The sequence below is a fragment of the Neolamprologus brichardi genome, chromosome 22 (genome assembly GCF_056152115.1).
Source record: "Neolamprologus brichardi isolate AB-2024 chromosome 22, ASM5615211v1, whole genome shotgun sequence".
Lineage (NCBI taxonomy): Eukaryota > Metazoa > Chordata > Actinopteri > Cichliformes > Cichlidae > Neolamprologus > Neolamprologus brichardi.
In genome coordinates this window covers 31,542,657-31,567,797 of record NC_142124.1, presented here as the reverse complement: position 1 = coordinate 31,567,797, position 25,141 = coordinate 31,542,657, and the positions used below count along the sequence as shown (strand labels likewise).

General features: G+C 40.1%; 1 protein-coding gene across 3 annotated transcripts; it reads right to left on the bottom strand.

The window, feature by feature from the left end:
- Positions 1–337: 337 nt before the first annotated feature.
- On the bottom strand, positions 338–24,597 carry atat1 (alpha tubulin acetyltransferase 1). 3 transcript variants are annotated; one of them, XM_087834764.1, is made up of 12 exons: positions 24,209–24,597; positions 23,223–23,283; positions 17,544–17,635; positions 17,252–17,309; positions 17,019–17,132; positions 16,731–16,832; positions 15,256–15,301; positions 7,834–7,908; positions 6,922–7,135; positions 5,150–5,235; positions 3,361–3,442; positions 338–2,691 (listed from the first exon to the last, which is right to left on the bottom strand). In XM_087834764.1, the coding sequence occupies exons 1-12, from the start codon at positions 24,298–24,300 to the stop codon at positions 2,409–2,411; spliced, it is 1,305 nt and encodes a 434-aa protein (XP_087690890.1). In that variant the 5' UTR covers positions 24,301–24,597; the 3' UTR covers positions 338–2,408. The 3 variants fall into 3 exon arrangements, with proteins under 3 accessions (XP_087690890.1, XP_087690889.1, XP_087690891.1); XM_087834763.1 differs by having other exon boundaries at positions 339–2,691; positions 5,150–5,238; positions 24,209–24,596; XM_087834765.1 differs by lacking the exons at positions 338–2,691; positions 3,361–3,442; positions 5,150–5,235 and adding an exon at positions 5,302–5,810 and having other exon boundaries at positions 24,209–24,595.
- Between the last annotated feature and the right edge of the window lie 544 nt (positions 24,598–25,141).

The following is a 25,141-nucleotide window of genomic DNA, read 5'->3' as shown; positions in this document are numbered from 1 at the left end:
CAACCTTCCGGTTACAAGACGAACTCCAAACTCTTTGAGCCACGATCGCCCCGACTATGAGATGCAGGTGAAATCTCTTGGGATTATTGTGTCCCAAAAGTCATCTATTCGATTGTTGTGAATGTAGTTACCTGGGTTTATTCCTTGCAGCTGCAGTGGACGTCACTGTTAAACAAATTGCTGACCAGAGAGACGCTGATCCACCGAGCAGAATAACTAAATTCAGTTTACTTTTAGTGTTTACAGGTGCCAATTAATACTTTTTTTTAAAAAATATTGTATCGTACAGCATAGAAAGGATGTTTCTGTGAAGTCGTCAGTGCCAGTGAAATAGCAGCACTAATGTGAATCAATGCCAGGGGCCTTAGCCTCTTAGCTTTAATGATCTTCCTTAAGTAACAAGGTAAAAATGACCCTCTCCCTCTGGATTTTGAAGATGGTTCATCTAAAAAAAGTACCTCAAACAAATCCAGGAATTCATGGGACCAGTGGGGAATTGTGTTTAAAAAGAAAACTTAACATTTCCGCCTTGTCTTCCTCTGGCAGTTTCACTGTGTACATTCCAGTAATTCTGTGTCTTCCATCTGCTGATACTGTATGAATGATCACACTGCGCCTCTACCCCGGGTTTGGAAGCGTTGTTTAAACACAATGTATAATAGGAATTCTAGCTTTTTCTCATTTGGCTTAATTTATTCAGAAAAGACTAAGTGACACATATAAATCCCAGATTCTGCTTCTTTTAAGTATGAACTCCAAAGCAGACTGACTCAACTAAAACAAAACAAAACAAAAAACAATCAAACAGAGAAGTTATACGTTCAGTTAAACCCAGGAAACAGGTTTTGGCATTAGGCTTTAAGCCCATTCTGACTGTTGGATACTAAAGTTCATGGAAGTGTAAAAATGAGAAAATAAGGATATATCGTGGTGTATTTTGGCTTTATGGACCATTCTAACTAAAGTTTACATTACAGCAAAAATGTGTAAACTTTCAATTTGTTTTCAATTCTGTCTGAAAAACCTAAAAACATATGTTTTGTCTCACAAACATTTCCATTATTTAATGAAAATCCAGTTAGTGGAAAGTTGCAGGAAGCTCTGTCCATGGGAGACTTCTTTAAGTCCAAAATAAATCAAAATGTTTTACTTGATTTCTCCACAAATACACAGTTTCTGTTCTTTTTTAATTGTTTGATTTTTGAACAAATATTAAAAATGACTAATTGTCTATTTCTGTGCTTTGCACTTGTGGATGACCTGTACCATTAGCACGCAGTCTACAGACCATGTTTGCATGTTTAAGGATTTGCTTACATGCAAGATCTGAAAAACACCAACATTGGTTACGAGTTATTATTTTAAATACTGCCTGACACACATTACCCTGAGGGTATCTCATAAGTAATTACATGGTCTGATGTACTATCTACCCTGTCACCACATCTGAACCCAGTCAAACAGGGGAGAATTTGGATTGATGCGTTAAACACTCAACTCCATAACCATCAAATCTTTTGGAAGACTGATACAGATCCATCTTTCCAGAGACTTGGAAAATCAATGCCAGGGTACACTGAAGCAGTTCTGAGAGAATCTGGCAGGCCAATGCTTGCTAAGACACTTCACCTTAAAGTAAGCAGTCAAGGACACAGTAACCTGTCTGTACATCATGTCGTTATGTTACAGTCCGTGGCTGCATGTAGCTGTTACACATGTGCAAAACAGAAATGGAAAATTAAGAGTGCTGTATCACACTTTTTAAATATTTGCTAAAAAATGCAACAACTCAAATGTGATCAACTGAAAGTTTATCGTGCTATTATCCCATCCTATCCAATCTGTCCACGTAATACAAGAAAATGGATGATGACATATTCAAATAAATTCAATTGGATTCATTTTGTTAATTAATTAAATATAAAAGTCACTATGAACCAAGATCACGTTAGTAACCTTTGTCTTATGCAATGTTTCCCTGAATTTATACAACAAAATAAGTGAACCTAACAACGCTCAGTGCGAAGGCTACTAAGATGAAAAACCTACCTGAGTTAGCTGGACCTGTCTTGCCAGTAACACCACTGACTTAATGGGCCAATTATTCAATTAGCAAGGACGCAGCCAGTCTGACTTCTACGGAAAATCTTATCCAGTTGCAGTTGACTAGAAAAGATGAGCTAGCTGACAGCTGAAGAACTCATTTGGGAATAAAGGCAGCCATTATTATAGCCTTTCTAAAACCAGAAAGACTGGAAGTGTATTTGTTCTGAACTGAACTTTGGGCACTTAAACTTCACAAAGAAATTGTTGCATCATGGGCTCTCAAACACTCGGCTCAAACATGTCTGAAAGCATTTTAGGCATCAACATTTTGATAATGTTTAAAGTCTGTAATCGTCACACATTCACCAGGGCCGGGTGCTCCTGTATTCCTGCTTCTGCTTCACCCACTGGGCAGTGTAGCAGTGCACCCCCACAGCCCATGACCTGTCTTCAACTCTGTCACTCTCCCACAGCAGAGGTCTGCCTGCTGGAAGCTGTGAACTGTCCAGAACCTTCATCTCCTCTTCAGAACGACGGGATTCAGGATCTGTGCCCAGGTGTGTTTCTCTCCTGTCTAAAGAGGTAGTGCTGCTTATGCAGTCCTTCTTGGATGTAGAGAGAGGTGGAAGCAAGACAGGCCAGTTCCTGTGTGAACGGGGAGTTGGTAAAAAGGTAAAAGTGAGGGCAGATATGAAACTGAACATTGCTCTTATCCGATTTCTTCATATCTATGGTTGTGTGTGAGGGCTGCTGTCACTCTGCTACCCACATGATGATTATATGTCACACTACTCTTGTTATTGTGTTATTTGAGGAAGGCAACTTTAATCATTTGCAACACTGCACCCACAATGTGAAATATCTGTACAACTTTGCTCAAAGCTGCTAAAAGCTCCGGTCGTCTGCGCGTAGATTCTTACAGTGCATTAAGGAATTGAAGAAGCTCAGAAAGTCTCAAAGTCTTCAGATCTCTTTCCCTCATCATACTGATTATTGTGTTGCCAACAATAATCAGATGTAGCATTTAATCCATGTGTCACCATGAATTTATTACATCAATAAGCTAATAGGAAAGTCTGGAGATGTGGTTGCATATCTGGTGCATAAAACATGTTCCGAGCAGTTTAGAGAAACGGTCCATCATAGTCATCCGTCTGCCGGGATGTAATTCCAATTTAGGTATTTTTGTAATTGTGACAACAGACCCCTCTTATCACATTTTGAGGCGTTTCAACCCCACATCTGCACTAAACCTCATTTTCTTTTTAATGCCTGCTAACCTCTAAAACAATCGGTGGATCAATGTGTGAATACCTGTTTTGTTGTGAGTGAATACTGTATCCCAATGTGTATGACTGATCCCCTACTGCTCTCAGACCTGAGGTGGCACATGGTGCTAACATGTGAGGAAAGGGAACAGATGAATAATAAAAAATAAAAATGAGAAATTGATGAAACACAGTTTTCCATAAAAAGAATATTTCTTATAATCTGCATTTTTCCTTTAGCAACAACATGACTGTGCTGACTTAACAACAATGGCCCAATGCTCAGTGCTCTGAGAGCAAACATTCATAATAATGAAAGAAACATTTTACATGTAGACTGTCTATAACACTTCAAAACCCAGCTGTGCGTTACGTCTGACAATCACAACTGGGTCAGCGTTTTAATCAGAGCTTAAGATAAATTTAAACCCCAGTGATCCCTAACATATTCATGGACACAGTAACTGTGATGAACATGCTCCTCTGCAGTGTGGGGTGGCCAATTTACTCAATTTACTGGCCAAAGTAAAGCCAATTTGCTTTACTTAAAGAACCCAGTAACTTTCTTACCTCTCAAGTGGATACATTGTAAGTGTTGACTACATGAACAAAGTAACAACAGTGTACAAACCTGTGATCAAAGGAAACTGACTTCTCTGATGAATCTACTATATATGAAATACATTTCAGTTTCATTTTCCCCAAACAATAGAAAGGAATAAATAAAAGTCATTTAGTAATCAAGGTGTACGTCCAAACTTTGAAGCAGTCTTTAATCTGCCATCGTCTTCAATCAATATTTTGCAATGCTAAAAAAAGTTCAGCCCAGCGTATCATGCTGGACGTTAGTGATCAGAGTGGCTGATGAGTTACGATGATCCTGTCACACAACCACATTTCCAGAGAGGTTGGCTAAATAAAAACAGAAACCAGTGATTTGCTAAATATTTACATTTTCTATTTATTGAAATAAAAAATAAAAAACTAAATAATAAAATAATAAAATAATAAAAAACTGGATAAAAAAAAATGTTGACAAAATTTTAAATGTAAAATGTAATACCTGCAACAAAAACAGTGGGCCAGGAGTGGTTCACCGTCTCCATTGGTCTAAAACTAGACTGAGCAAAATCAAGGATGTGTTTGACCCCACATGTGACCGGTGCAAACGAGAGCCTGCTTCCCTATTTCACATGTTCTGGGCATGTCCAAAACTGGGTAGCTTTTGGAAAAGCATATTTGAAACCATGTCCAACATATTTGGTGTTCCAATTGCACCCTGCCCGTTTATAGCTATTTTTGGGGTGACGCCTTGTGATGCCAGTCTTTCCAAATCACACTCTGATCTTCTGGCCTTTTGCACTCTTTTGGCCCGTAGAATGATATTATTGAAATGGAAAGAGCCACTTCCACCTGTATATGGGCAATGGGTTAAGGATGTCATGCACTATACTCAGCTGGACAAGATCCGCTACACTGTAAAAGGTTCGGTTCGGAGGTTTTATGACACATGGTAACCTTTTCTTACTTACTTTGGAAGATTAATGTGCTTAATGTGCGTGGGAGTGTTTTTGGTTTTTTTTGTTTGTTTTTTTCCCCCTTGCTGTTGTTCATTTATTTTATTATTTACTTTGTATCTGTAATTTTCTTTTATTTCATCTCTTCTTTCCTCTCTGGCTGGGATGCGTAAAAATGTTATTGTTGTTATTGCGTTTATACTGTTTTCATATAAACATTGTATAGAATGTACATTAAGATAATATACAATTTACATGAATTTACATCCAAGCATGATGTGGTTTTTAACTGCCATCAACACCTCTACAAAACCTCACCTGGAGCGCGTCTGTGCAGCAGTCCAACAGCTCTGGTGTCCATGTGTCGACTGTACAAGTTGCATCTCGCAACTAGACCCTGTTGACTACTGGAGAAGTAGCAGAAGCCAGCAAGGATGATGAGAAGAAAATCAAATAAGATAGAGAGCAAGGCAGAGAAAGGAGAGAAGACAGGCACGTGTTTGGATGGAGGAAAGAAAAAAAAGAAATAAATGACATAATTACACAACTCAAAATATAACAAACAGAAAAATGCATGGTGTACTGTTGAAATAAAACACACAAAAAAAGAAGAATGGAAATAAGACTCCGGAATAAAAGTCGCAGCCTTAATTTACAATATCCTGTTTAAGTATCATTTCTGTGTGTGACAAAATGCAATTTCACAAGAGCAGTTTTGTGGCAGGTTGTTTAATGAGTTCTAAAAAAGTCAAGCAGATAAGACACGGCCATCAAGCTCCAGTCTGTCGTGCTGATAATAAGAAGGCCAAAAGGAGTTTGTTCTCTCCTCATTCGAGTTGAATAACTATTCTAGCAACAACAGACTCCCCATTCATAAGACAAAAACAGGCTATTTATTGAGCTAAGACACATCCGCCGTTCCTTTGAAGGGAAGGAACAGGCTGGTCAATGAAAGCCTAGCTGAGATCTATTAAGGGAACTATTGATGACAGAAAGACGAACCAGAATCAGTCAGAGGGACAAAATAAATGGAGCACAATGGGTAACGAAAAAAGGGGAAAGAGAAGAGAAAGAAGGAGAGAATGAAAGGAGTCGGTCAGCAAAATAATTACAAATTACAGGAAAACTCGAGCCACTAATCACTACAGTGAGAGATCTGCACCTTGTTCTGCTCAGAACAAGCATCTGACTAGTTTTTATGGCCACTTTAACCATGCATTCAATGGTACACATACAATTTATATAACTTTACACAACTATTAGTGCTATTAACATACCACTTACACTTATTTATTATATTCATATTATATATATGACCCATTTATGTATAAAGCACCTATAACAGTGTTGTATCGACACAGAACTGACAAAAACAGACAAATGTGAATAAAACAACAGATTCACAGATAAAACAGCATTTATTAGCATTTTTGAGGCCATTTATTAAACTAGCCTAAAAAACTACCTACAGCAGATGAACAGTATCTGAAGTTGAACCTGAAAGAGGAATTTGGCCTTTTAATTGCACCATCTATGTAAACCTCAGTCGCTGCTGAGAGCATTTCTGATAACCTAAACAGCTGGCCAAGCTGGAGGTGGCGGAGGTGAAGATGTTAGGATTTTTATTGGCAGAGACCAGAATGAACAGGATTAAATATTAGTATATCAGAGCGGATTGGAGGAAAGGTCAGAGAGGTTGATACGATTTGGGCAGACAAGGAGGGACAGTGGACATACTGGACAAAGGATGTTGAGAATGGAGCCGCTAGGCAGGAGGAAAATAGGAAGACTTTAGAGGAAGTCTATGAATTTAGTCAAGGATGGCGTGCACAGGGTTGGTGTGACAGAAAAAGACGCTAGATGCATGTAAACAACTGACTGTGGGAATGACAACGGTGTAATCCCTCTACACAGGTGGAACACCATTTGTCTGCTAAGTGTTTCTTCTCACAGATCCAGCTTTTCTTTGCTACTGAGGCTGAAACTGTGGACAAATTTCACTTGCAGTAACTGACCTTGACATGATGTTAAGATGTGTAAAATATAGATTTCCATAATGGAGCTGCAGAAAGAAGTGCGTTACTTCTCACCTGGTGCGCCTTGCTCTGCAGCGATCGCTGAGAGGTGACTGTGGGCTCTGGTTCCTGTTGCAACCAGGGGAAGAAGTTGGAGTGACTCGAGGGAGTGCCCTGCTGGGCGAGCATCCCACGCTGAGGGATTTGGACCACTGGGAGGCTACCGAGCGCTGGGGGGAGTGGGGAGGAGCAAACGGCCAAGGAAGAGTCCTCTGCTCCTGGCGAACAGCTAGACAGAAAGAAATATGTAAATACTAATAGCACTAATTGAGAGCATCATATTTTATAGGCTCTGTGCTTGGTAAAAGCTCATCTTTAAACCCCCCCCAAAAAAAAGGAAAAAAAAAAAAGAAAAAACAACAATTTTATAACATTTTTCAAACTTTGGAAAGCCATAAAAGAAGCCTTGCTCCTTGGCTACAAATATCAGCTTACAGAGATTCAAGGTTCTTGAATTTGCACTTTTAGCTGGTTCATCTTCTACCCACAGCCATCATTATGTGTAAGACTGGAGACTCACATTTATATTTTCAACTGATAATCATATCACAATGCAGTAACACAAAGTTACAAGGAAGTTAAGTAACAAAATTGATTATTTTTAGACAAGTAATGTGTAATACATTACTTTTTTGACTAACGCTAACATGCTATAACTTACAATTTACTCTGCATTTGCTGAGTTAGTGTATAAGATTTTTATTGGTATTACAGAAGATCAGCTCCAGTCCATTCTTCAGTGTTCAGACTTACCATAAAAGGATTTGTGGAAGCTTTTTCCAGCACATTTTTGTTTATTTCCACAGTTTATATCAGTGTTACCGACAAGGAAAAAAGTGCTTTCTTATGACCGTATACTTGGAATAGAGTCTTAATGTTTAATGTCAACACTTGGTTATGGCAAAGTGGCACTATGTGACTGTTTACCTTCTCTCTCCATTAAAGAGTAAGGCTTGATCTCTCCGTCTGGCTTTTTTGGGGGAACCTTTCTCAACTGGGCCGCTGCAGAGGAGAACAAACTCAGAGCAGAGGCAGAAGAGGAACATGAGTCGATCACCCCACCCGTGTCCTTACAGCACAGCCCCACATACTGTCCTTCATAAGCTCTGTATGGAAGACCAAAACTGTCTATATTATAAATAACACATTCATTTCATGAGTGCCAAGTTTCAGGAGTAGTTAGTCATTATGAGAAGTGAAGATATGCTTCATCAAAAACCTGTCCATCATGTGTCCAACCATTCTTTTTTTATTCATACTGTGCACCCCCCCCTCTCCAAACAGCTGGGCGCGACCCCCACTTTGGGAACCACAGCCTTACAGGTAGGGCTGCACGATTAATCGTTAGAAAATCGCGATCTCGATTCATACTTATGTGCGATCTCATTTCCAAATGACAACAATTTAAATTATAAAAAAAAAAAAGACGACGACGATTGTACCGCATTTTGATCCGGGACGTAATCTGCATGAAAACAAGCGCTCACTCTTCCTGCTCAACAAATGACAAGGGCGGAGCCTTATACCACGTGATACAGAAGCTGGCTGCTAAAATTAGCAGGGAAAAAACAACGGAGAGCACGTCAGGGATGACGAGAAAGTGACAGGAGAAAATCCGTCCCGGTCAACCACCCAAACATCAATAACGGGAACCTTATACAGCGCTTCCCTATACCCGAAGAACTTCCTCAGGCACAAAGAAATTACGGAGGCTATCACTTATCACCTGACCAAAGATATGGCTCCATCAACACTGTGCAAAACGAGGGATTTAGGAAAACGATCAACACCCCAGACAAACACTACACAGTGCCGTCCTGCAACTATTTTTCTATAGTTGCACCACCTGCTCTATACACGCAGTGTCGAGCAACGGTGGAGACGGAATTTCAAGCAGTACAACATTTTGCGGCAACGACAAAACGTGAGACGTTTGTTGTTTTTATGTTTATTTATTGTTTTTATGTTCAGTCTCAACTGTTACGAAGTTGATGTGCAGTTAATAAGTGCAATAAATATTTATACTGGAAAAGAAAATCGTGAGAGAATCGTGATCTCAATTCTAATCAAAAAAATCGTGATTCTCATTTTATGCAAAATCGTGCAGCCCTACTTACAAGTCCCTCTTCTGTAATATGCTGACATAACACTTGTGCTAAGCGGTTTGCAGTTACATTTCTAAACAGGTGAACTTTAGACTGCAGTGCATATGCATGATACATCAGACAAATCTGATGCTGTAAACTAGCTGATTCTTATGACTGACTGGTCAGTGGGTGACTAAATATACCAAAAATGGAAAAGTGAGTTGGAATGTTAAAAGGCAGGGAAACTACCTTTTAATTTATGTAACTTTTTTAAAATTAATATTACATAATAATTTAATGGCATATTGGTTTATTCATTTAGTCAGACAGTTGTGCTCCTCCATACATTTAAACAATGTTTCCTCTGAAAGCACTATTTCTACTTTATCTTACGAGATAGTGTTGTGTCTGTGAAAGGGAGACTCTGTCCAACAGAATTCATATATTGGTGCTGACAAAACCAGCAGCTTAGACGAGTGAAATATTCTCTCCAAAAATCAATGCAGACTGTTCCTGACATGATTGTTTTGGACGTCAATAAATATATAAAATTTATATACAGTGGAACCCCGACTCACGAAATTAATTCGTTCCAGAGGGTCTTTCGTAAGTCGAAGCACCTTTTTCTATCGCCTTTTGAGTGAGGCGATGCTGGCTGAAGACGAAGTTCTTGGTGGAGGCTGAAGAAAGCGTACGTAGGCATGCATACATATGTACGTGTACATGTACATAACATTGTGGAATTTAATTCTAAACTTTAAAACTAGAACTTAAATTTACGTTAATTAATGCAGGTATGTACTCTGTGCAATGATATTTTTTTAACATTTTTTTAAACTCGCTCATATTTATGCCGGCCCCATTACGAATCAACGATAGGCTACTTGCAAAAGAAAAGCACATGAAATAGTGCACTGCAACAACAATACGTCTTTCATGTGGAACAGCGAAACGCATTTTGCAAATGGATTTCGTTACGCGGGCATTTTGTCGTACCGCAGGCAAAAATATTGCCGTTAAGTGCCTTCGTAACTTGAATTTTTTGTTAAATGGGGTCTTCGTGAGCCGGGGTTCCACTGTATTTGATTCAGCCAGGCAAAGTCTTGTTTTTGTTCTGTTACCTGAGCAGTCTGAGTTAGCCAGAATCCAATATTTAAATTTTGTTTTTTATTTGCAAGTGTGTTTTTAGCCTACTCATGCTGTTTTAACTATAAAGACAATTCTTTCAGGTACCTTTGGCACATCTCTGGTTGAAAGGATCGGTAGCCTCTGTATAAGACTCGTCATAATAACAACAAGACATTTTATACATTCACTTCTTTATAATCACTTTGTGCCCAATTTTTATGTAAATCACATGTTAGCTTTTGTATAATTTTCCAATGCTCGTCTAAATGGATTGGCACGCGCTGGAAAAACATGGTTTCCTTGGATTCAGCTAATCCTGAAACCTATATTCACATTTGTGTCAGTTTATTAATTCCTTAGAGTGTCATATGCTGGGCATACAAATGCAGCTAGCTTAAGGAAGGTAAGGTATAAGTGGTTCTGTGCTATCAACTTCTATGTCAACGACTATTAATTAAATTTGGTAATTTGAGGCAGATGAGCGTCAACTATCAACACAATGGAATGTAAATACAAAACTATGTTACTATCATAAAGCTCACAAAGGTCAAAAGTGTTTCTTAAAATGATTTTTGCTTGGCATCTCGTCCTGTTCCACACTATAAAGCCATCCTAATGATGTCAGACGTAAACAAAATGCAGTATAAAGAGGCTACCGATCCTCCTAACCATGATCTTACTGCTCGCAGTCATTACAATAATGTAGTCATACAACACACTTTAGCTGTTTATAGCAAAGTGACACATTGGAGGTTCAGGAAACAAGCAGGTATCAAGTGGTCTGTGGAGTTTAGGAGTGGTATACAGGGTGTGGATTTCTCTCTGCAGTTCTCTGAAACCCAGGAATGTAGGTTCAATATATGACATGATGCATCACACATGGCATATACTGTACCAATGTAGCAAGGAGATAAAGTAGGGGAAATAATGATTTAATCCCCTGTTGAATTTGTAAGTTTGCTCACTTACAAAAAAATGAACAGTCTCCAAATATTATAGAAATTTCACTTTAATGTAGAAAGAAAGGATATCAAGCAAAAAAGCACAGCTGCCCACAGAATCAGTCTCTTCCATTCAAACTTCTCCACCACCAGCAACACCAAAGAGCTGTCAAAGATGTCAGGGACAAGACCGTGGACCTGCACAAGGTTGGAATGGTAGATCATAATCAAGAGGTTTGGTGAGAAGGTGACAGCTGTCGGTATGATCATTCAGAAATGCAAGAAATATAAAACAACCATCAATCTCAGTCTGCTACTATTTTGGAACTCCATGCAGGATGATTGTAAGCTAATGAAGTCCAAAACTCCACAGGAGGCGCTTGTTAATGATCTGAAAGCAGTTTGGAGCACAGTCACCAAAAACACTACGCCCTAATGGACTGAACTCTTGCTGCACACACAAGGGCGCCTGCCACATGAAGGCGCACATTCAGGTCTGTCTTAACCCTGGAGAACCCATAGGGTCAAATTTGACTCCATGGTTTCCCTAGAAAACCACTGGGGTCGGCTCTGACCCCATGGGTTCTCCAGGGTTAAGTTTGCCAGTGAACATCTAAATGACTCAGAGAAGGCTTGAGATAAAGTACTATCATCAGGAGCCAAAGCTGATTTCTCCGGCATTAACTCGACCCGCCATGCTTGAAGGAAGAGAAATGCTGAATATGACTTAAAGAGCACCATCCCCACAGTCAAGCATGGAAGAGAAAATATTATGCTTTGGGGCTGTTTTTCTGCAATGGAACAATTTTACCACATACTGTAAAATCTAGGACAAAAAAACCTTCTCCCAGACAGAACACTAATTCTTGTCATTGTCGTTTCTGTCATTGTCACTGTCAAGTCATTGTCTCAGCATGCTAACGAAACAAAACATAAGATAAGATAACTCTTTATTGTCATTGCAAGTTATACCTAGTACAAAAAAAAACAAAACAGGGGAACAAAGGAGTTCCCCTGTTCCAAGAAGAAGTAGAGCACATTCAGATAATGCCTAGTGAAACTCCAGACTTCAGTTTTATAGAAAATCTGTGGAAGGAGCTGTCAAGTGGCAGCAAAAAAACTTTCTGTAAAGAGGAGTGGGCCAAAATGTGTGCAAACCTGGTGACCAACTACAAGAAATGCCTTACCGCTGTGCTCGCAAACAAGTGATTCTCCACCAAGTAATAAATCAAGTTTAGCTTGGGAATCCAATACTTTTTTCACTCAATGGCCTAAAAATTAATTTTCTCTTGTGTAATTTTTCTGTATTTTTGCTTGATCTTCAGTCTCTCCGTCAAAGTGAATCTACCATTAAGACTGTTCATTTCTTTGTAAATGAGCAAACCTAAAAGTTCATTAGGGGATTAAATTATTATTTTCCTCACTGTACTTACACTGATGGGAAAGCTAACCTGGAACTTAAGCACTGATGTGTGAAGTTATACTAATTATGGGACAGAGGAATGGGACCAAGATGTATGAGGGGAAAAAAAGAAAGAACAGTCCTTACAAAAAGCTGTACACCCTCTGATCCCTCAGAGGAGAAGAGGTTGGCCCTGGGAGAGTTTGATGAAACAAAATATTTTGGAACTGGAATAAAAGCACTGCAGCACTCTTTTTGGGTTGAGTGCCACGTTTAAACTTGCATATCTAAAGGTTCTTATATACTTGATTGTAAAAGGAAAGCTGACAGCCAAGCAATTCTATATCAGTGGAGAACCAATTCCAGCAGTCTTAGAGAAGCTCATAAAGAGCCTGGGACGGTGGGACGATGCAGACCTCAATGATACGTGGCAACTAGAACAACTAAGGCAGAACTTGGCTGATGACCTCAAGCGGATTAACAACACTGCACTCCCAGGGAAACTGAAGCTCTGGTGCTTCCAGTTTGGGTTATTACCCAGACTACCGTGGCCGTTGACAATGTACGAGGTCTCACTCAATCATGCCAATCGACTAGAGAGGCTAGTGAGCTCCTACGTTAAGAAGTGGCTCGGACTTCCCAAATGCCTCAGCAGCGTTGGACTCTACAGCGACGGGATACTGTCATTGCCTATCCCTAGCCTGGTTGAGGAGTTTAAATGTGCAAAAGTGAGGCTTGAGATCTCACTCACGGACTCCCGGGACCCCATAGTGAGAGGCACTGCTCCCACCCTAGCAACGGGGAGGAAGTGGACCCCAGCAACATCTGTGCTACAGGCGAAATCTGCTCTTCGGCATTGTGACGTGGTAGGTCACGTCCAACAGGGCAGAGGAGGATTTGATCTTGGCGCAGTAACACCTTGGTGGCAACAGGCATCTGTAACCGGACGTCGAAAAATGGTGGTGGAGGAGGTGCGTCAACAGGAGGAAACAGCCAGGCATGCCAGAGCCGTGGCACTGGCCAAACGGGGTCGCTGGGTGAATTGGGAGAGTGTGGAAAAGAGGAAACTCTTATGGAATGAAATCTGGGGCATGGAGTCTAATAGACTAAGTTTCATCATCCAAGCGACATATGATGTGCTACCTTCTCCAATAAATCTGCTGCTGTGGTTTGGAAAGGACCCATCCTGCCCCCTTTGTACAGTCCCAGCAACACTCAAGCACATCTTGGTTGGTCTAGCCTTACTCAGGGCTGATAAATATGGAGACACAACCAGGTCCTCAGGTGTCTAGCCGAGAAAGTTGAGTGCAAAAGAAAATCCATCAACGCTCAACCTTTCACGAACCAAGAGGAGCGTCAGTTTTCATCAACATTTGTCCAGGAAGGAGACAAGCCGAGGACAAGCCCCTCAACCCCAGACCTGGGCCCGCTGAAGGTTGCCAGGGATTGGCAGATGCAAGTGGACTTGGATCAGAGGCTAATTTTTGCGACCAGACCTCGTCCTTTAGTCTAACCCCCAAAAACTTGCGTACGTCACTGAGCTGACGGTACCATGGGAGGAAGCAATTGAGGAAGTGTTTGAGCGTAAGAAGCTGCGGTATGCCAACTTGGCAGCTGAGGCAGAAGACAGAGGCTGGAAGATCAAAGTGCGCCCGGTGGAAGTGGGATGCAGGGGCTTTGTTGCCAGCACAACAGCAAAGCTGCTTAGAGAGATTAGGATCAGAGGACAGGCGCAACGGCAGGCTATAAGAGAACTAGCTAACACTGCTGAGAGGACCAGTCATTGGCTATGGCTAAAAAGGGCTGACATCACTTGGTCAGCTAACCGCGAGAGAAAATAAATATTCCGCTCTTCTCCCCTCTACTCTTCTTCCCTTTTCTGGGAGGCAGTGGGGAGGTAGAGCGTACAGCCCGATCCCGCGGGGAGGTGTGGGAAGCCAGATCGGGCGCCCCCTTCCGGCTCTCCTATCTTCTATCCTGTCCCTTTTGTCTCTATCACCTTTTCTATCCCTTTGAAGATGTTAGGCTCCATAAATGCTGAAGAGGTAAGTATTATTTCTCAGTTGCAGTGAATAGATAAAAAATAAACTGTAGGAAACTAAACAGAAGAAAGAAGAAGAGAAATAACAAGTTAACATAAAGCAGTGACACACTCCAGGGCCTGATCAACCCTGGCAGGGCCTCCTTGGATGAGGGTGTCTAGTGATAATGGCCGAAACACCCGATGAATCAAAGGTCCACTACTGACGATGTGTCCCAAATTTCAAAATGATAAGCTAGATCAGATCTCTAATCCCTAAACCTAACCAAGGAAAGAAAATGGCAGATTAGCCTGGGTAAAAGACCGAAAGTTGAGGCACACAACGATGCATGCTGCTGGCAAAGTTTCTGGGCTGCCTTTCCTCATAACAGCCATCCCTCAAGAGTCTCTCCATCTAAAGCAATGCATTATCAGGGACTGTAACATCTAGTCCTTTTTACTGAATCATTGATGCATGCTCAATCATCCAGGTAAGGAAAGTTTACTTTAAAACTACTAGATGTAGTGTGTTAAGTATTATATAACTGAACTCATACTGTTCTTGTACTGAACCACCAGTGTTGATTAATATATCCAGAAATATCAAGAATGCTAAGAAAACACAGGCTCCACCAGTAAGAATTTCATTTTTGGAGCTGCTTGTTGGGAGACCGCTTATAATTTATGTTAACACAAAGCAGATATAATTTAATAATCCCTTGCAGAACAGCAAAAACCACAGCAATGGGATCAAAGTGGCAAAAAAGTTACCTGCTCTGTTGAGGAAGAAGCCTTCAAAAACCACAAAGTTATTGACCTGGACAGAATAATAAGAAAACGGATCACTAAAATTTCTTATGAAGTTAACTAGGTAAGTAGATAACCATCTGTGTCCTGATAGCCCCTGCGTTTCCAGTCTTAGTGGTGTGTCCACCAATAACATCCCTACACTGTAACCTATGATGTAACCTGATATGCAACTCCTGAGAAAGGTAATTGCAGGTCAGGTTGACACAATTGGCAATAATTTTGAATGGGTTGGTCAGCACTGTCAATTCCTCCTGTGCATTTCCAGCTACTTTTTCAACGCAGTTTTAGAATTTATCAGTAAGAGAATAACAATCACAGTCTCAGTGTAAGGAATAATAATGATAGCATCAATATAAGGACTCACAAATGTCAGAAAATTCCTGGTGAGAGATGAAACTACCTGAATGAGGGAATGCACAAAAAAGTGGAAAAACTAGAGGGACAAATAGGTTTGCCCCCAAAAAACTGATCACATCAACAAGCAAGAAGCTAGGAAGGAATTTTTTCTGTCTGTTGGCTGCATATGAAACTTTGGGAGATGGCCCAATGATAATATACCCGCCACTTACAGTTACGTTATAGTCTCTAAAAGGTCTACATCAGGCCTTTGTAATTTCCTCATTTGAACTTACAACTCATCTCATACGTAGTCTTTTGGGATCCAAGTGTGTAACTAGTGTTGTCTAGCTTATATTCTGTATACATCTTTTAGGTCCATCTCACTGTGCTTCTTCTGGTATCAGTGCATGCACAGGTGTCACCACTTTTCAAATCAGGGATTTCCTGATTTTTTTAATGTATAGAAAGATTGAGAGTAGTAATTAGTTGATAATGTCAATTTCTATGAATGCAATCCAGTATAGAAACTCTTGTTTGATCTTTGGCATGAAACGGCAAAACTAAATTTCATTAAAAACACATGAAAAGCAGGCTGATAACTCCCCCTTTGTCAGATGAGTTACATGTATATTTTTACTGGAACCCTACTGTTTAAATTCAAGTAATGCAACTACTGTAAGGTGATATAATTTTGACTAATTTGAATTGTACATTGGATGTTTTTGTCTTGTGCTGGCATTGTTTTTCTTATTTTGGTCCCTTCTCTTCTCAGTCAGTTTCTTATCTAAATTTACCTTCTCCTATGATGTAGAGCTATTAACTGATTATATTATATAAACAGTCTGTCTTCCCAGAAATTCCACTACAGATAAACTTGTAAACAACCATTTATTTTACAATAGAGAAGTAGCAGTATTAAAAATAGCCAAAATTGAAGAGAAAGAGGAGGGAGCAAGATTAGCCTAATTATAGCCATGATAACAAGCGAAGCCCCACTAAAAGTCAAATGAAAAACTACAGGGTTTTCTTTTGCTCTCCAGAGGTAATAAAGATTTGCTTTAAAAAAGTGTAACGACTGTGTGAAGTGTAGCCCGTACCTGAGGAACACTCTGCGTGAGACAGTAATGCTTTGCCAGGAAAGACAGGAATTTAGGTGAAGGCCTGTCATAAGCCATCAGCACTGGCTCTAAATTCTTGTGCTACAGGTGGGAGATGGAGAAAGACAGAGAAACAAAAACATGCAATTACCGATAAACACACACAGCAATGACCTGCAATACTAGTGTCATCATTTTAGGTACCACTATCATATCATTCCAGTTTTTAGCTCTTTTTGTGAAAGGTCTGTTTCAGATGATTTCAGGGATTCCTAAAGTATTCTCTACCTGCAGCATGAAGTTAAATAGCTCAAGCCCATAGCCATTTCGCTGCAGGTTCTCTGCTATGTAAAAATCCAAAACACAGAGTGGTTCTGCCTCTACGTGCACACCCTGCCGGTCCTGTGGAGGAAATATAGCAAGCATACCCGAAAAGCCTTTCAGAAAGTCAAATACAGATCACAGCAAGGCTGAAAGGAAAGAAGTTAAAAGGAAATTTAAAAAAAATATAAGTGACTCACCAGCAAAAATAACTTCTTGTAGCCAACCTTCAGAAATCCCACTACCACACCACGTCCCCTGTAGTTAGGAGACAGGAATAGGGGTTAGTTTTTCGATTTGGATGCTCTAAGGTGAGCTCTTGTGATATGCATTAAAACAGTGTCTTATGTCCCAATGCTACAGTACATGATTTGTTATTTCAACATGACTCATCTGACCAGGTCCCGCTGGAAAACACCAACTCAGTCAATCCAGAGAGAAACAGAGAAGCTGAATAATAAGTGAAAGCTGAGGAAGGGATATGAGATGTACCCGCTGCTCTCGCCATCCTTAAGAAGATAGAGCTGATGCTTCTGGGTCTGCAGCTTGGAAGCACTTGTTATAGGTGCTGTGAGCTGTTGGGCCTGAGGGAAAAAAGAAAGGGAATTCTTAAAAATAGAAACAGATGTCGGTGGATTTTGTCAGTTGAGCTGACACCATTCTTTGCAGACATCAATGTCAGACAGCGAAGTGCTCTAATTGGGTGATATGGTACTATAAAGTCATTAAGATAAGATGGGGTCTGATTATTCAAGACCTTGTATGTGAGGAGGAGGAGGATTTTGAATTCAATTAATTTATGTATTTATTGGAACTTTTTCAGCGTCACTCCAAGATAGGACATTTCTAATTTCAGAGATATTGCACAAATCGAAGAAAGCAGTCCTAGATATTTGTTTAATATGTGGATTGAAGGACATATCCAGGTCAAAAATGACTCACAGTGTTACTGGAGGCCAAAGTAATGCCATTGAGAATAAGTATCTGGTTAGATACCATATTTCTAGGAATTTTAGGGCCAAAAACAATAACTTCAGATTTATCTGAATATAGAAGCAGAAAGTTAGCGGTCATCCAGGTCTTTATGTCTTTAAGACATTCCTGCAGTTTAACTAATTGGTGTGTGTTATCTGGCTTCATGGACAGTTAAAGTTGGGTGTCATCTGCATAGCAGTGAAAATTTATGCTATGTCTTCTGAAGATACTTCCTAGGGGAAGCATGTATAATGTAAACAGAATTGGTCCTAGCACTGAACCCTGTTGAACTCCATAATTAACCTCAGTGTGTGAAGAGCACTCTCCATTTACATGCACAAATTGGAGTCTATTAGATGATACAAACCACTGCAGCACAGTACCTGTAATACCTACAGCATGTTCTAATCACTCTAATAGGATATTATGGTCGACAGTATCAAATGCTGCACTGAGGTCTAGCAGGACAAGCACAGAGATGAGTCCACTGTGGGGCGATCGTGGCTCAAGAGTTGGGTGTTCGTCTTGTAATCGGAAGGTTGCCGGTTCGAGCCCTGGCTCGGACACTCTCGGTCGTTGTGTCCTTGGGCAAGACACTTCACCTACCGCCTACTGGTGTTGGCCAGAGGGGCCGATGGCGCGATATGACAGCCTCGCTTCTGTCAGTCTGCCCCAGGGCAGCTGTGGCTACAACTGTAGCTTGCCTTCACCAGTGTGTGAATGTGAGAGTGAATGAATAGTGGCATTGTAAAGCGCTTTGAGGGTCTCGAAAAGCACTATATAAATCCAATCCATTATTATTATTACTGTCAGAGACCATAAGAAGATCATTTGTAACCTTCACTAAAGCTGTTCCTGTGCTGTGATGAGCTCTGAAACCTGACTGAAACTCTTCAAATAAACCATTCCTCTGCAGATGATCTGTTAGCTGTTTGACAACTACTCTTTCAAGGATTTTTGATATGAAAGGAAGGTTGGAGATTGGCCTATAATTAGCTAAGACTGCTGGGTCTAGAGATGGCTTTTTGAGTAAAGGTTTAACTGCAGCCACCTTGAAGGCCTGTGGTACATAGCCGATTATTAGAGATAGGTTATCATATTTAAGACTAAAGCATTAATTAATGGCAGGACTTCTTTGAGCAGTCTTGTAGGAATGGGGTCTAAAAGACACGTTGATGGTTCAGCAGAGGCATTTACTGAAGTTAGCTCATAAAGATCGATTGGAGAAAAAGAGTCTGAATAAATATCAGTGGTACTGAAAGTAGCTGTAGATAATGCTACAGCTGTGAGATGATTATGAGCATTTTTTTTCTCTAGTGGTTAAAACTGTATTTGTGAAGAAATTCATCAAGTCATTAATAGTTAACATTAAAGGGATGGTTGGCTCAACGGTGCTCTGACTTTTTGTCAGCCTGGCTACAGTGCAGTAGAGAAACCTGGGGTTGTTCTTATTTTCTTCAATCAGTGAAGAATAGTAAGATGTTCTGGCTTTGCGGAGGGCTTTTTATATAGCAGCAAACTATTTTTCCAGGCTAAATGGGGATCTTCTAAATTTGTGATATGCTGTTTCCTCTTACGAGTTATCTGCTTTAATCTGCACATTTGAGAGTTATACCAGGGCATCAAGTATTTCTGAGGCTCTCTTTTTTTACAGGAGCTACAGTATCCTGAGTCATACGTAGAGAGATAGCGTTCAGGTAGCTGCTCTGCTCTTTTTTTAGTACAAGGGACGGACTGAAGATGATAACAGTAAGTGAATTCTATTCTTAAACTTAGTTACAGCACTTTCAGAACGACCTCTTTGGCTCTCGGAGGAGGCGGACGCATCTTTCCCCTGTCCCTTATCTTCCCTGCTGCTGCTTCTATGTGTTTGTCTAGTCTCGTCTAGCTCTAACCCTCAAAGAGTTTCCCAGTCTTGTTCTCTAAAACCTAAAGAATTATGGATTTTATCAACTGGTCCTGTAATGGAATTGACACCCTGCTGGACTTGGGAGAGCCCGATTGTCCTGCGGAGACGTTTCCTGCCGGATACTCGATGGTCGGTTGCGTCGTGTGTCTGGCGACACTCTCGATGGAGGACAATGAACAACATCTACCAATTTGGAACCATGATAACAGAGTTCGGGCTGATTGGAGCTAACTTGGACCTGGTTTATCGAAGAACAGGAAGCGGCTACAGCTGTTCAAAATCCCATAAGGCTGGCCGACATGATAGACGATTGGCTGTGAGTACTCAGACTGTGTTTTGAACGCAATATGGATAACATCTTGGAGAAGAACAACGGGAATTGAGAGAATTGGTGACCAGTGATGGACATTAGACCAACTGTAAAAACTGGATGCAGTTGTTTGCACTAAACCCAAACATTCACGATCTTCACTCATGCGGCTCCCCTGGCGCCAGCTGAAGGCCTGCCAAGGTTGAAGCTGACTGGAACAACAAATTCTTCCCATGATAACAGGATTGTTGTCAGAACTCTTTGTCCCTCCTTCAAGGCCACCTGGGTCCACTGGAGACTGTTGACTGATGCTTAACCGGGCATGGTGACACTTTCTCTCAGCTGAACACAGGATACACGCACGAAACATGTACACTGATACGCCCTCACTATCACCCTCCCTACCCCGGATCCAACGCATCCTCACATCCGATGTGGACACTGGATCAGCTGGAGGCGTAATCGAAGATTGCAGCTTTCCCAGATCAGCTGTACACACTGGAATACTCTCACATGTTGCTTGTCTGTGTTTTATTGTGCTATGGTGTGTTGATATCTGTGCATTCCTGTATTATCCTTTTGTGTTACACCTACCCTGACCTGTCTCCCCAATGTGATGTTTGTGTATTGTATGTGCGGTTGGCAAGGTCTGTCATCTTGGTTGTGGGCAACTGCAACTGACAAATAAAGGCTATCTCATCATCATCTCATCTCATCTACAGTGATGAAATTTACTCCCCACTACTGTGTAATCATTATTGTCTATTATTATTATTATTATTATTATTATCATCAATAATAGTTATTAGGAAAACATGAGACAAGAGAGGCTTTTTGGGAAACACTGTTAAATGTTCAGTTTCTATGCCATGTGTTAAAACAAGATCTAGAGTGTGATTAAAGTGTTGGGTGGGTTCTTTCACATTTTGAAAGAAGCCAGTTGAGTCCAATAACAGATTAAATGTCAAGGCTTTCCTTTGGATGTTAAAATCACCTGCAATAATCGTTTTATCCGAGAGGAGTACTAAATCGGATAAAAAGTCTGCGAAATCAGACAGAAACTCCGTGTAAGGTCCAGGAGGACAATGGTTTATAACAAATAAGACTGTTTTTTGAGCTAGCTAGGGTGGACAAGGCTAAGCATCTGGCTTTCGAATCAATTAAATCTTGGTCTTTGGTTGATTAATGGTGTGGAAGTTTGCTGCGGCCTCTGCTTCAAGAATGCTGATAGTTAGTACGTTAGACTCAGTGTTGATTCATTTAAACTAAATGTCCAAAGACAACATCAAAACAAAAAGAAGGAAACAGAAAATTGCGCAAAAAGCAAAAATTTCAGTGACCAAAAGGAAAACCACTAATTGGTCACAATTAGTGGAAAAAAATACCAGCTTAAGTAGTTCAGATTAACTTGCTAGCTCTAACTATGAAGTTAAGAACAAAAAACTAAAAAACAAACAAACAAAACAAACAAAAAAAATCATCTTTGAAGATCTGTGAAAATAACAAAATCAATTTCAGGAACATACCGATTATGTAATAATACATAAAGTCTTGGAATAACATTCACATTTTTATAACTCCCCAAATTTTGCATTAGAGAACAAGTTCAACCAATTTAAAGATAAACTTTCTGTCATACCATTCCAGCGGTGGATGCTTAGATTTAAATTACATGTCAGCATACCAGCAAGCCAACCCTCTAAGCCAAATACTGAAGCTTCACACTTCTTTGTATGCTTTCCACCCTATTGTATCATGTCAAAATGAGCAGATCTGCTTCCAAAGATGCTCATATCTGACACAGACACTGCCTCTTACCCCCATTTGCTCTACAAACCTTCTGTTTGGGCAGCCAGTCAGATGGAAGCTGTCCTAAAGGGACTGTTGGCCTTAACAAAAAACAAAGGACAGGAGCTAAACAAAGGATGAACTATGAACTGAGTGGCCATAATGGAGATTATTGTGAAAAGTGAATCAAAGCAGCAAAGCGAAACTACTTTAGTGGGTAAAAGAATGAAACTATCTAGTTAGACATTACCATATTTATTCCCTTTTAAAAGCCACATAAGACAAGAGAGAGTGCATAAAAAAAGACCACTGACAGCAGACACAATGTGAGTTGGGCGTCAACTAAGTATGCAAGTGAGGCATTTGGATTCCAATTCCTGCTGCTACTCATCTTTAGTAAACAAAATATGTACAATGGACAATGCACAGCTATAACAGGCCTTACAGTGTATGCGAATGATGGGTGCTTTCAACAAAATAATACTTGCAGTCATCCAGCAAAATTCATACTGGACTTGGTTTAAAACACTTAAAATGATGATATTGTGACCAAAACTGCATAATTACAATTCCATTAAATATATGAGGGCGTGAACTGGGTTATTGTTCTTGATTGGAAATGGGAGCTTCTCTAATCCATCTGCTTGAGCTTACCTGAATCTGATCTGAGATATATAGAGTCAATAACACACAGACTGGCTGAAACAAACATTACAGCAGAATGCTTTTTCTGTATTAATACACTCATTATCTGCTATTGAGTGACATAAGTGAATTTAGTGTTTCAGTTAACAGTCACAGAAGATTATTTCATGTCCCAACTGAACTCAAGAAATACTGAAGGTAACATAAATAGCAATATTTCGATGTCACCAATCAACTGTGCATTGTGATTTTGACTGGACATGTCAGGCGATACACTGCAATGTTACTTCAGTAGACAGTGTACACACAAACATAAAAGTTTGACTTGTTTAGAAGATGATAGTGTAAAGAAATTCATAAAGAGCTAACATTAGCTTGTTCTAAAAATAAAAAAAGGAAAGCAACTGTTCAGAGCAGTCTGAATCCTGAGCTTTTGACTAAAAGGAAAATAGTAACATAGATATGGCAGATAATAAAAATAGCAGAATATTCCCTTTTGACATGTGTCTTTACACAGAAAAGTAAGCGGACTACACAGACTCACCCTTGCTGAGGCCCTCCCAAGTTCATCAATAACTGTGGCTATGTGAGCTTGAAGATCTGGCCTACAAAGAAATCGCAGAGCAGAATATTATTAGATAAGAGGCTCATTTTCACTTTTTATATTCCAGACACTCTACCTCCTTCTCACAGTACATCTAAATGCAGGATACCAGATGGCCCACAGGCATGATAAAAGTCTGTTTTCCTGCCTAAACAGGCCACTTCTGTTCATTCATGTTTATTTTTTCGATAAAAAAAAAGGGGGCAGTGTCCCTGGCTCCTTGCTTTTTCACATAGGGCCATGTAGATCAGCCCAAGAGGTCACAGATGTGTGATTTATGTTCTATTTGCATTATACATGGTTCTGCTTACAGTTGAGGTCAGAAGTTTACATACATCCATTATAGGCATGTCATGATGTAGAATGTGACTTGTAGTCTGAAGACGCCTGACTGGTCAAAAAGAGCAGTCGTTAAGACCAGTCACATCCTGGCAAGCTTAAGCCTTAGTGCACCTTGTGTGGGGCACATTGCTGAACAACTAAGCAATTTCCTGTCATCTGACGGTGATAGTTTCCCAAATACTTGTACTTATGTGCAATTGTTTGACTTGGTGATCTCAGAATCTGCAGTTGTTTAGACTTGGCTCCAACAGATCTTCCCAACTTGTGTAAATCTACGATTCTTTCGTCTTTACTGAGATCCCTGGGGTCCAATGAGTGCTGTCAATCAAATCTTTCTTATGGAGGAAAAGTGGGACTCAATCATGATCACCAATGAAAAGTTAATACGCCTTGGCCGTGTAAACTTAAAAAGATATTGTAGAACCACATTAGAATATTTGAGTAAGTTTAAGTACATATTTGAGCCTGTATATTTTTGGTATTGTGCTATGTAAGCCTGAATTGAAAACCTGAACTGAACCGAGTGTCTGACTGTAAAAACTGTAAAATACTATCAAAAGGATTCAAAAACCTTTGAAACTTGCCTTCCTGCAGATTTGCGGCCTGCAACCAAGGTCTGGTCCAAGACAGAGATCCTCTCGGAGAATAATTGGTTTATGTCAAAAGGAAACTCCATAGTAAAAACTGGCAAGGCAGCTGTTATCAAACTGGCTAAAGCTAGCTAACGGTGCACTGCACGGCCACTCTCCTACTGTCTAAGGAAGCTAGCTTGTTAGTGCAAAGGCATCAGAGCTCACTGATAATAGCCCCAGAACAACGCTTCGAAATTGCACTCACAGAATTTGAGAGATGCTACATATTGCTCTAATAGTTTCAAATACAAACACTTGCTATATACATGGTGACTGCAGCTCTATTGTGTCTGTATGACTACGGCTCAGTCACTCCCTGGCAACATGAACCGTAATATCAGTAAAAGACGTTGTTGTCAATCTGATGTACACACACTGAGCTCATTTAAGCCGAATTAACGTCTTTGAAGATTCCCAAGAAAAGGTGAAAGAAAGGGTGAAGTCAAATTGCGTGATAATCACAGTACATGTAAGCTTTTTATCGTTATTAAAATTGTGCGGAAATTGTGGGGGAGTAGTTTCTCTCAGGTTTACGGTAAATTGACGAAGCAGAAAGAGGTTAAAGTCATTTGACAGCCTGATTTATTTTACAGATAGTACCTGCAAAAAATCTGTACTACTGATGAAAAATAATATACAGAATCACTTTATAATGAAAAATAACATATTTACAATTCCCATTAATTGGTTTATCAATCTAACTTTTGCGTTTGCAGCATATTATCAGTCTCAAATATGTAATGGCAACTGATTCTACAGAGGGAGACAAAACTGTAATATAACAACACATTGTAATGTAATATTTTAATGACTTTAAAACCCCCCACATATGTATTTATTATGGATTTTCTATAATCAATCAAAATTACACACAGGTTCAGATAT